Source organism: Neodiprion lecontei, chromosome 2 (genome assembly GCF_021901455.1).
Source record: "Neodiprion lecontei isolate iyNeoLeco1 chromosome 2, iyNeoLeco1.1, whole genome shotgun sequence".
In the NCBI taxonomy this organism is placed as follows: domain Eukaryota; kingdom Metazoa; phylum Arthropoda; class Insecta; order Hymenoptera; family Diprionidae; genus Neodiprion; species Neodiprion lecontei.
In genome coordinates, this window is record NC_060261.1 from 1,900,745 (window position 1) to 1,913,841 (window position 13,097).

At 36.8% G+C, this 13,097-nt stretch overlaps 1 protein-coding gene across 4 annotated transcripts in view; it reads left to right on the forward strand.

Annotated features, from left to right (window-relative positions):
• Positions 1-13,097, forward strand: part of LOC107222290 — a 66,019-nt gene that overhangs the window by 43,133 nt on the left and 9,789 nt on the right. For 3 of the 4 annotated variants that reach the window (XM_015661580.2, XM_046731504.1, XM_015661581.2), the window contains 2 exons: positions 4,437-4,776; positions 5,876-10,138. In XM_015661580.2, coding sequence (XP_015517066.1) covers positions 4,437-4,776; positions 5,876-6,007 — 472 coding nt within the window. In that variant the 3' untranslated portion in view covers positions 6,008-10,138. Of the gene's footprint in view, positions 1-4,436; positions 4,880-5,875; positions 10,139-13,097 lie in introns of those variants that run through there. The other variant, XR_006902853.1, reaches the window with a different exon arrangement.

The following is a 13,097-nucleotide window of genomic DNA, read 5'->3' on the forward strand; positions in this document are numbered from 1 at the left end:
CAAAGAGCCCCGGTGATGATAATTATACGACGGCAAGGTCGGGCTCGCGGCCTGTGTCAACATCCGCACCCAGCGGTTGCGTAACCATCAGCAACCCAACGACGACGTCGGGAACAACAGATAACCCCATCGAAATCGACTCGTCGCGTCAATCTTCTTTCACGAACTTCCTGTCGCTTTACAGCCGCGCTTCTCATCGACGTCTTCTCGACGATGTCAGTGTAACAATAACGCGAACACTTTTCCTCACGACAAATGCAGCTGTGAGCTGAGACTTCCGGATTATGAAACTCTGGAACCCAGTTACATCGGTAACAATCAGAACTGAATACAGTCGCCTCTTATCAGGAACGCCCGAGTCTCTGCAGGGAATCAATAGTCTCTGACTATTTCGGAGTCGACGTTATTCGACGAATTCGATAGCAGCTTCGTAGACTCGAATGCGTATTCTTTATACAGTTTAGTGATTGGCGTTCTTTCCTGATCTCGAACACTAGAATCGAAATGGTGCTATACGACTCGTGATCCTTATCATCGAATGAAAATGAGGATGAAGTTAGGGACGTTACTGTGACAATGCTTGTTTAGGAAACATCGTTACTTGGCACCTTTAGAATTCTCTGAAATTTAGTAAACCATAATGAAGAAAACATGGTCGTAATTTGGAAAGTCAACTTCTTGGAAGTCATTCTGAAATTTTATAACAACGAAGGTTTATCTGATGTTTCGTTGTGTTAACGTTACCAACTTCACGTTCGTGAATGAAAAGCTTCCAAGACGTCGTGTTTGAAATCCGTTACCAATTGGCATAGCGGACGTTCGGCGCAGGAGAGTTGGTAAACAAGTATAAACACGGCGATGAGTTAACTAACAAAAAGCCAGATCATACCCTGCCCACCACTTATACCTATACCTAATGTACTGTATTCGCGTGAGTCATTTTCCAGCCAGTCTCGTATAACCGTTCGTTCGTTCGTTCGGAATTTGCGCTGTTCATGTGCCTGGCCCACGCACTTGTGGTATATTAATATAAGCAAGGCTCTAGTTGTTCGAGAAACGGTGAAACGAATGGCCTGACCTCGACCTGGACTACTCGCGTCCTCCGGCACCACATACGGGACGAGGGGTTTTCAGGGCGTCGATGAGTTAACGTTTCCAATTCCCAATCCACTCACGAGGTCTTCGGAAGGTCGGAAGGCTTCCAAAGCTTTTGAACGTCCCGATTTTCAAACGGTCACATCGCTGATCGAAACTTTTTCTCGAATTTGGGACGTTCCAATCGAGCGTTGCGACGTTGCGACGAGCGAAGCTGATGCTGCGTCACGGTGGGGGCGAATGAGGAGAAGGGGAACCAGTGAGTTAGGAATAGAATATCGGCGAGGAACCGAGGACAGAGGAGGAACTCCGTCCATCCCCAAGCCCACGCAACGGCGCATCGGCGCGACGGAGTCCAGTTCGTACGCGAGTTGGCATCAAGTGCGCATCTGTCCGATAAGGGAACACCTTCGTCGTGCCTTAGAACCATTCAGACAATAATTTACGGTGTCGCGGAGAATCACTTCGGTCGATTGACTTTCCTTGCACTAATTCGTTTTAATTCACGTGTCAAGAGTCAAGAGTATACCTGTACTATCGGTTTGGAGCGAACGCAGAGGTACCATTGCAGGCAGATGTTGGTACTATCTTGTGTTGGTACACCCGTAACATCGCGCCGTGTTTTTTGACTTCGCAATTTGAAAGTACTTCGTACATCCAATTCTCTCGGGAGTGGCTTGAGTGTGATTAACTTCTACACCTGTGCATTCTCGACTCCTGTTTATGCGTGCTGTTGTTTTTCTTTGGTGTTTCGGTACAGCCGGAATCCCGAAATAACGTCTCGACACCGAGTTGTTGTAACGTTAACGAACTCTGACTCCACGATTCTGCTGCTGATGGTCCGTTCCTACGTTGTAGATGATGATGACGATGATGAGGATGATAATGCACCTTCTCAATTCGCTTCTTCAATAAAATCCTCCACTATCTACTATCGGGGTGCGGTTTTCTGGTCATCTTGATATGCAGCGAGGACACGTTTACGGGGTTATTACCCCAGTTATCCTTTAATCAACCCTATAGTCACAATCTACATTGCTGATCCCTCCGTCACATATCATTCGTTTAACCCGAAATGAAAACTACGGCTACTCATGGCGGCCACGTCTATTATGTGCTCAAGATACCCAAGGGGTGGGACGATCACAATGACAGGTAGATATTATTACAACCGAGCAATGCAGTCTTGCAGAGTCGGAACCCTTCGGTTCTGCGATGTTTACTTTACGCTTGATGCGATTAACCTACTTTTCGTGTTGCGAATCTAAACGGGTTGTTCACGCAGTCCCCGAAGACCCGAGTCTAAAGTAGCGATGGTCTGATCTGCGGAGACGTGTAATAAAAACTGATGGCTTCGCAACGCAAATACACACGGAGCACGTTATTGTAAAATGACATTCGTAGGATAGTCAGGATCGTTGACTTTGTAATGGTTTTATACTTTCAAATCGAAGGTGGCTGAAGTTAGTTACGTTACTATATCGAAACGTTGAGACAAAAATTGCTATCTCGCACCTTTAGAATAACTCAATAAGTCGAATTCACAAAATCTGAGTTTGTTCATGCTTTACATCAACTGTTTCCTAAATTTTAGGTAATCCTCTTAAAGTTTCAAAATAACGAGTTTTTCTAAGGACTCATCGTTGCAATAACGATCCAAACGTTATCCTGATCAATTCAACCAGTTTCATGGATCATATTGTAATCATTTATCATTCAATCTGCAGCTTTAAAATCAAATTATACTGCTTCTATATCGGAGAATCATTTGATACGTAATTCTGTCTTCTTGGTATTAATCTCACATTCTCGACAAAGTAGATAAAACAAATGTTTCCAACACGTCTAACATCATTATTGTTACATTCCTGGCTGTTACCACTGGTTTCAACTTCTTACGAACAGCAAGAGCCCGTTTTCCTCTTGGCTCACTGGAATAAGCGCTTTTTAACGACCCTTTTTGGCACAAAGTGTTGTACAGTAGTACCAGCTGCGAGCAGTTACGGTGCAACTAGTGTTTGATACAGATCTATGTATACTCAAATCAGTTGATCCTTTAAAAAATTTCACTCGCGAAACGACTTGGCTAAAGATTGGCAACCCAGAAAGAGTAAAAGAGAGAGAGAGAGCACATCACCGTGCACATGAAAAATTGTAAAACGCAGCTGCGAACGAGGTGACGCGAGAGGCGGGAATACCGTTAAAAACTAAAGGCAAAAGAAAAAAATTTGCCACAAGATGTTGATATCCAAGGATTGAGTTACAATCGTGATGCGTGCTGGAAGCTTTGCCAGTTGGATACAGTCCAATTTGACCGCGTGGCGTAAGAGTTTCGTAACATTGAAGATACTTTATATTAGCCAGTCGCTCCACTACTGACCGTCGGATCCGTGACAAATGTTGATCGAAAATCAACTATAACGAACTATAACTCGAAATGTTTGGAACACTGTGCCGAAAGGATTAAATAATGTAAATCAGACTAAAAACAGTTCGAGGTTCTTCTTGGGGGCCATTCAAGTATAATAGCTAGCGCTTTTTTTCACTCCCATCCATAGCGATGACGATTTGTAACGTTTGCTTGCTTTGCCCGCTACTGTTTTTTAACGTTACATATCGCTTTTTGAAAAGTTTATTGTAAAATCGATTCGTTACCTGGGAATGTCGGAAACACCATTCATAGTCACATCCTGATCAATTTCTTCCTACTTTATTAAATATTGAGTATTAAATACATCATGGGTTGTCTTTCATCTTAAATGCATGAAATAAACGTTATATTTATCAAGATATTATTATCGAGCAATGCATGCATTATTAACAGCCTCTTTTTGAAGAATATTATTTGTTATTATTCTCAGGCGAAAAAATACGCTCTTGTATTAATTAGTGTAATAATATTTTCGAAATTAAAACTTCAGTTTTTCAACAAAATATATAGATAGTACTTTATAAACAATATACGTTAATGTTAGCTAACGCTTGCGTGTAATGCCTACTACTATTGGGTAATATTTGATAACGTTTCTCGAAATAGCTAACACTTGAATGGTCCCTCGTACTAGTTAGTGTTAAAAAAAAAAAAGGAAAAAAAAACGAACAGACCCGAGCGTGAATTCGAAACCTGGCGTTGAGTTCGGCACAACATCGTCGGCGTCCCCTCGGTGTCTCCAATTAACGCGCAACGAGCCAATTAGACCTTGGACAACGATCAATGGAGAGCGAATATATTTTCCTGTGCAACGTCAGCAGCCTTGCATATTTGACCTGTTTTTTACTTAGCTCCAGATCGTTAATACCATGTAATTTTCACGGGGATCCTCGTTTTTCGTGTCTTCCAGCACCGACAGCGGCTGGGACAACCCTTTCAGGCCGGACGGCGACCTCTCGAGGGAGGCCGACGAGATCGTCGAGCTCATCAAAGGCGGGAAACCGATCACTCCGACTCCTGGACAAAACGCACCGGCACTTCCCGGAGTCGAGACCACGACCCCTGTTTCGGCGGCTGCTCCGGCTGCCAACGGTGACCTCGACTCGGGTGCGAACACGATTCTGAACTCGACCGTCGCCAATCAGCAAACCTCTCCGAGGCTCAGTCAGGGGAACGGGAATGCTGCCCATGTCACGCCGAATAAGGGATCTGCTCCGAACTCGAACAATCAGAATGCCGCGCACAAGAAGGTATCTTTTTTACCATGATTTATTTAATTTTTTATTTTCTCTCTTGAACTAACAATAAAATATCCTAATATACGTACACTTATACTTACAATATACTATGGAGGTAATTTAATAAATTAGTTATTCGTAACATAAATTACAGTTATTTGATAAATTATTAATGGTCAATTATTTATAAAAATGTAATGTAACAATATGTAATATAAAATCGCTACGGCGTCTTTTTTTTTCCAACCCGTTTTCAATTAACCATTCCTACAGCTTTTTTATAACACTTTTCGAACTGTTTCATCGTTACTCGGTCAACGGTCGTATTCAAAAATTCAAAACTGAAATTGGAACGTTCAAAATTGCGGATATGCTGACTGGTGCGTGTTCAAGATGTCGAACAGTTTTTAAGAAAATTAATATACTGTGGTCTTTTGGAATTATATTTTTTTTTTTTTTTTCATCTAGGAGTAAAATTATCGTATTCAAAATTGAAAATTGTATATTCTGTCGCACTGTTTAAGGGGACCAGTATGACTACTTTAAAAAAAAACATATTCTTACAGTCCAAAATCGACTCATTTCTTAATCAAAGTTCAGTACAAAAAAAAAAAAAATTATATCATAATGATTTTTCCACACCAATGGCCCAATTTATCCTTTCGATGCTTCATTATATCCTTCGATGAATCATTCATTCCTCATCGTACGTATGTGCAGAATTGAAAAAAACATATTTTAACCAAGTTATTTGAAAAATAGTGAATCCTTCTGTTTTATATATAATTTAGACAATTGTTCATAACTACTCGCACGATGTTTTGTTGCAATTCAAAATCCTACATTCAAACGATAAGGAACGGTTCAACGAAGGACATTAGATATCAGAAGAATGAATTGGGTCACGTATGTAAAAAAATCTTTACGACGCTCATACATTTCTCCCTCAAAAATAACGTTCTCGATATAAAATAAACTTAATTTTATCAAGAAGTAACGTCGATTTTTAAACTGTATTAAATTTATAGCTGGTCACCTTATAATCAAGTTCTCTACGAATTGTACAGTGTACTTCAAAATCGATGCGCAACTAAATAACTGATCTTTGCAGGTGGCGACAAGCGTCAACGCGGCGACGGTTGAGGTGGGTCGAGTTACGGCCCAGGGTCCCGGGGATGCGTCGCAGGTCGAGCATGTCACCCTGAAAAAGAAACCCAAGTGTAAATGCTGCGTGCTGCAGTAGGAAGGAGGAGGAAGAGGAGGAGGATGAAGGGGGAGAAGAGTTACGCACGGCCAACGACGACGACGAGGACGAGGACGAGGAATAAGGCGAATACGACGATGGAACTCGATTCGATAATGAAAATCACGTCGGCTCACGTCCGGCTCTCGACTCTTTTCTGTATATCTCTGTCCGTTATCTCGACACCGGCGCACCGACATTGTTACACGTATATCCACCTACCTGCAGATGAGGCTCGGTACACGCCGACATTTCCCGCATCGTCTCGTCTCTCATGCGCGGGCAACCCTCTCCGATCGATCTTTCTCGACTGGGCTTCGATATATGCTTTACATAATACATATTATACATACATGCCTGTATATACAATTTTGACGAGGAATCTGGAAGAATAGTTTTGCACCCATTTTACTTTTTTCTATTTGGGCAAAAAGTCGTCGAGTTTAAGGAGGAATTAGCTGTAAGAAATATCCCTGTTTATCTTCGGATTTTCATAACGTAACAGCACAGATTTCTTTTATAATCCAATATTGAGAAATTTGTTTCTGAAATTCAACTTGTTGGATTGTTCGCGAACAAGAGAAAAAGACAACAATCCTACAGCGATGCTGAAACTTTTAATAATCAACGGAATACGATATCGTTCCCAAAACATCTGTTCAAAGTCGCATGAAAAAGTGAACAAAAAATGAAAAATACAAAAAAAAAAAAAAAAACAATCGCCGGTTCTGTAAAATAATATCAACATCGATAATTTTCCAAGTTCCGTATAATTTTGATTCCTCCGCCCTGAGTCTATGCGCAACCATCTATAAATAACTCCGGTATATGGATAAAAATGACAAGGGAAAGAAAAAATAATGACGCAGTCTTTATAATCCGGTGATGCGGTGTAAAGAACCCTAAGGTGGACCGAGGCGAAATTTGCATCTTACGAAAGTCACGATCCCTTCATTAGCCTCTGAATTCAAGGAATGCTATATGTGAAAAATTGCCATTTATACGGTTGAATAACGCCTGGCTGCACCCTGTACGCCAGATCGTAAAATCTGTTGTTTATCCACACGCTGCACGTTGGAAAGGTTTTGAAGTAAACTCGTACGATTATACGTATATGCATAAGTTGATTACGGATCCTTTGATAATTGGATTAAACAATGAAATCAGGACAGGTCAGTGTTGCGGAATTAGCGATGGCGACAGGCTTGACGAGACTCGTCCGTGTAATCCAATTACGATAACGGCAATAGAGGAGAACCTCTCTGCATAACTCAATCCCAGCATCGTTTTTCCCGGTCTGCATTGCCTAAGTTGAAAAATAATCCAATTACGCCAGACGAAAAGAGGAGAGCGAGAGAGCGAGAAAGGGAGAAAGAGATAGATGATTTGAATAATTCAATCAATTCACTCCCGAATTTTCGATAAGCAACGATCCTCGAAAAATTACTGCGGTACATGACGACGAGTAATTGTTGTGTTCGGGTTCCGGTGTTAGAGGACCAATGTTTTACAGAGCTCTGTCGAAATTCGGTAACCGATCGAAAACGATTAGCAGACATATTCCGCTTGAAATTCCGTATCGCATAGTTATCGATAACGATAAAAATAGTCGGTGAGAAATATAATTTAAAGAGACAAGAAAAAAAAAAATTCATACGCCAAGTTGATATCGTCGTCAAGTTACGGGCCTTTTTAATTCAGTTTTGACAAATCATCTGTACACGCTTCACAAAAGCGAACTGTGAAGCGAATAAGTATAGAGACATAAATAGAGATATATTAAAAGTCGGAAAAATTAATCCGCAGGCAGAACTGCTGACACGCTGCATATCCTATTAATTGTATACACTTATATACTTTAAGTTTATGACAAATGTTTGTTTATTATTATTACTATTATTATTATTATTATTATTATTATTATTATTATTATTATCATTATTGTTAATGAATCTATTATAATTATTATACAATAACGAGTCTATTTACAATACCGTTTAAATTTTCTTATTTTTCTTTCATCCCTTCCCCGTATTTCGCGCATCACAATTGCATTGCGTTATTATTATTATATATATATATATATATTGCTTTTACTTATACTTTACTGCTTTTTTTTACCGCTTTACCAAGGTCTCGATGAATTTACAAGAGAGATTACGACAATTTTATCGTGTAACAAATTTTTATCATAAATAATTTCAAGATTACTGCGGCGAAGATTTTCTGCCAATTACAAACCGAGTAACGTGTATTTGGTATTATCGTTTCTATCCTCCGAATTATATACATATTTAGATTTCTTTATTTTTTTCATTATTTACAATCACGCAGCAACGGTGTACAGGAGCAGGCATCAGATCATCCTAGAATCTAAATATCCATTAGAATTAATATTTAAGATTCTGCGCTTTATCGTGATATTATCTAATATTATACATATTTTGTAAAACAAGTCAGCGTGATATTTATTTTCTTCTTATTGTTGCGATTCGATATATGATACGGGCCCGAGAAAATGCGAGCTGAAAGAAAAAGTAGTCGAAAGAAAATTGAAAAGATGTACGTAACGATAATAATAACAGCAACAACAACAATATTAATAATAATAATAATTTGTAACAATGATTCGGACCAGAAAAAGAGAGAGACGCGACGATTGCAGCGCATAATAAAGAGACATGTCACGGGAAGCAAAAAGTCGAAGCATATGGAGGAAAAAAAAACAATATTTCGATAAGAAAGTGATGAATGTAACGAAAATATTAAAAAAGAAACTATTCGATAAGATCAAAATGAATAAAATTGAAATGACAAGGGTAATATATATATATATATATATATATATTATATATATTATATATAATAAATTGTAGATACAGAGTGGTAGCTACAGCTTTTATGCTTATATAACAACTGAATAAAAATTTTCATATGAATATAAGTGAATATTATATTACTAGGTATATTTTATTTTTATTATTATTATTATTATTATTATTATTATTATTATTACGAGAAGAATAATTGTACCTATATTATACCCGAAGCTGCGAGTCGACGATGAACATAGAATCATGTTTTCGTCGCGAATAATTTTTACGAATACCTAACGATTAATTGTACACATTTAGGGGCTATCGTAATACAAGTACTCGCGCGTATAATGCATGTGTACTTTTATGTATATATATATATACATATACACACACACACACACACACACACATTTCTGTGTTTTTTTTAAATCCGTTTCTATCATCCACCCAAATTTTTCGCGAAATTGATGGTAATGAAAATACAGCTAACGAAAACATTTTACATTATTATTATTATTATTATTATTATTATTATTATTATTATTAATATTGTTATTATTACTGCTATCGTTGTTATTATTTGTAAATAATTATAAATGTATAAATAAAACACATAGTATATATATGTATGTATATAATATTATATATATATATATACATTATATACTTTAATTCGGTTCTATTTTTTGTTATTGTTTTTAGTCCGTGCACTAATAGCAACAAGAACAATAACAATAATAATAATAATAATAATATTTTTATTATTATTATTGTACGTCTATTCAATCCCTATATAATTATACTATCGATACTGCTGCCCATGCACAAATTATTGTTAAACAAAGGCATATTGAATGCATAACATGTGTACATATTATTATACCCCGGATGCGATTGAATTATTAATGACACAAGAAGTTTCTCGAAGAAAAAAACAAATTCAACAATTGCTTCGTGTCAATTTCATTTCATGTATTATGTGTACATGTATACATGTGTAATGTAGCTGTTGTACGACTGCATGTCTTCTTAGATACTACTACATGTATATTTATTTTTATTGTATAGTGCAGAGTATGAGGACAAAAAGGGTGTTTTTTTTTTTTCGTTTTTTCTTATCATCATTATCATTAATTTTCTTACATAATTCTTTCATCGTTTCTCTTCTGTAGAAAGAAGATAAAAAAAATGTTATCCAAATAGTTTTATCGACGTACGCCACACAGATTATTCTTTTTAAAATTTATTTCTGTTTTTAATCTGTTATAAATGATATACCTAATAAAGTATACAAATTATTTAAGTATTTAAACACGATATTCTATACTACACTTCTATGCTGTCTTTACTTTATCCGCACGTATTGAAAAAATAGATAAAAAGGAAAGAATCTCGGAGTAACAAAGTCCTACAACAAGTGTTTTATCTTAAGCGTGTTATTAATTAGGGCCGTTCCTTTTCAGCAATAATTTTTTACCAGTGATTTTTTAGCGTCTTCACTTGAAAATAAATCTGTAATTGCAAAATCTGAAACGCCGGATGTATCATTGCTTTTTTTATTCTTTCTTATCGTCGTGTAATTTAGGCTCATAGGCAAACTACGTTCCACGTATTAATTTATGGGAAAAGAGAATCGCCAACCTCACGAAATTTGGATTCGAATATGCTGCACGCGGGCTTCATATTAAATTAAAGTGAAATTTTTTCAAAAAATATTAATAAACCAATTTAATCAACGACGTGTATAGTAAACTTTGAGAAATGACTAATGAAACATTTTGTATAAAATTTATTTTAGAGTCAATTAGGTGTAATGTAAACATATATATATATAATTTAGATATAATATAATTCTGCTATCCAATATCAAATAAATTCGCGATATTTTGACTACGTAGAGAGATGACGACTTGCGGGAGATGAGGAAAATTTCGAAAAATGAAAATAATTAACCGCATGTGGAGTACGGAAAATCAAATGATTAATCGAATGAATATATGTATTATAATAGAAAGTTTAGTACCATCTGCACGCTATAAATTACATACCTATACGTATATAATACTTGCTGTGCCATACAATCGGTGCAGGACTCGCATACTCGTGTACGTACAATACAATATTTTTAATATATATTGATTGTATTATATTATATAATAACGCGTATATAGTTTTTGTTACAACCTGATTAGATGGTATAAAATTTGCAAACGGGGGAAAAAAATGATGGAAGGTGAAGATGAAGATAAAAGAAGAAGAAGAAGAAGAAGAAGAAAAAACAACACCCAAAGAAATCGAACCCACCTGCGTTGATACGATGGAAATTAATATTAACAGTATAATTTGTCGAATTAGCCAACAACTCGTAAAACGATAGAATTGTATTATATCCACCATTTACGATATTAATTAATTCTGTATCTACGTGATTGGTTTTCATTATGATTAATAAATATGATTCCTCGACTCTACGCGGCGCGGCGTGCTAAAAAGCCGTGCTTAAAATCGCGCGTATTTTATTCCGTCATGATTATAAATAATATTGATTTTACACACCCACGTGACATTCGTAACATTATACTACACTTAAATCATTATACCGTTTTGTAATTCGACGGTTAATATTTAATTGAATGTTAGTTGATTTTAAATGCATGCGATGAGATATATTATACATAGGTATATATTTTCGTGATATTAACGACGATGGCGATGATGATGATAATAATAATATTATTAATAATAGTAACAGTCATAGTCATAAAAATATTTCGAAAATACATTGCCGTATTATTATTATTATTATTGTTATTATTATTATTATTATTATTATGTACGCATATTACCTAGGGACGTATGTAAATACAATCATGCGTACACACTTATAAAAATAGTAGATATTATATCACACACCATACGCACGAATTTCTTCCAACTGCGTCCAAACCACGATACTAATAATAACTGTTGAACCTGCTGAGCTTCAGAGATATATTAAAAGAACTAAAAGAAGATGAAAAAAAAAATAAATAAATAAAAATAACAATAATGAAACTATTAAATGTCTTGTTAAATTTTACTTCTTTTATTGAAACCAAATCCGTAATCCTCTTGAATTTCAATAGCCGTGAACGCGGTATATAACTTAAGACACGTGCGAAAAATGGCATAAACGAACAAACGAATGCAAGGGGAAAAAGTGAGGCTCGTTATGCAAACTTTCGAATTTACGGCACAACGTTAGATTTAACAGTTTATCATAACGTACAGGTATTACGTGTGACTGAGTTATTCAATTCTATATATCAGTGACGGGTGTGTAATTCAACTTACATGCAGCATGGAAGATACGTTATAAGCATTAAACCGGTATAGAAACCTGGGGCAATAATTATATCGGCAAACCGAAGTACGTATACGATGGGCTGTAACTTCGGAAATTTCGCCCCTTCTCCAATGGTTGTTCTAAAAAAGAAATTTCAACGCGAAACCGAGATATACGCAGACGGTCTCTGAAATGTTCTAATGAATGTTGGGCAATATGTTGTTAAACTGTCACCGAATTCCCTCGCACTGCTCGCCCTCCTACGTCTATTTCAAGTTAGGTAGGTACGTTAGTATCATATTGCGCGATCCTGCATGAAACGCAGTGACCAAATAATTTAAATAACAATGCGTCGATTATGTGAAGATGATTTCTCGATTTTTAAAAATGAACGTTACCAGTGGATGTAACCGAGTTATTCGGTAGATTGGTATGAAAATAAAAAGAAACGAGTATTAGGAAATTAGCGGATATCGCAAACGTTCAATTCTATTATCTCGTACTTGTTTGTTATCTACTTTTTCTCTCTTGTTAAGGAGAGAATGCCAGAAAATCATCACGCGAATCGTTGCCGCATGTCGAGTTTTTTTTTCCTCAATTCCCCGCAGTTGAAATCACTAGATTTCGGTAATAGTTAACGACAGGTTGATAAATAAATCAACTAAGTATCTAGTTATATACGTATTACATGTATACCTATACATCTGCATGCCTGAAATGCGTGATAAAAACATTGTGGGCCGAATGGATCGATCCTTGTTCGCACGTCCATAAACCGCGAGATTTCTACCAGCACTTATACCAAAGCAGGCAAGGCTGCAGAATGGCCTGGAGTATCACACGTGTTTACTCGATCTTCAATGGCCAATGCCTACAATGACATCAGAATTCGGAACTCCCAAGGTATTCGCACCTGTTTATCAATCCCTCCCCCCACCGCGGAGGA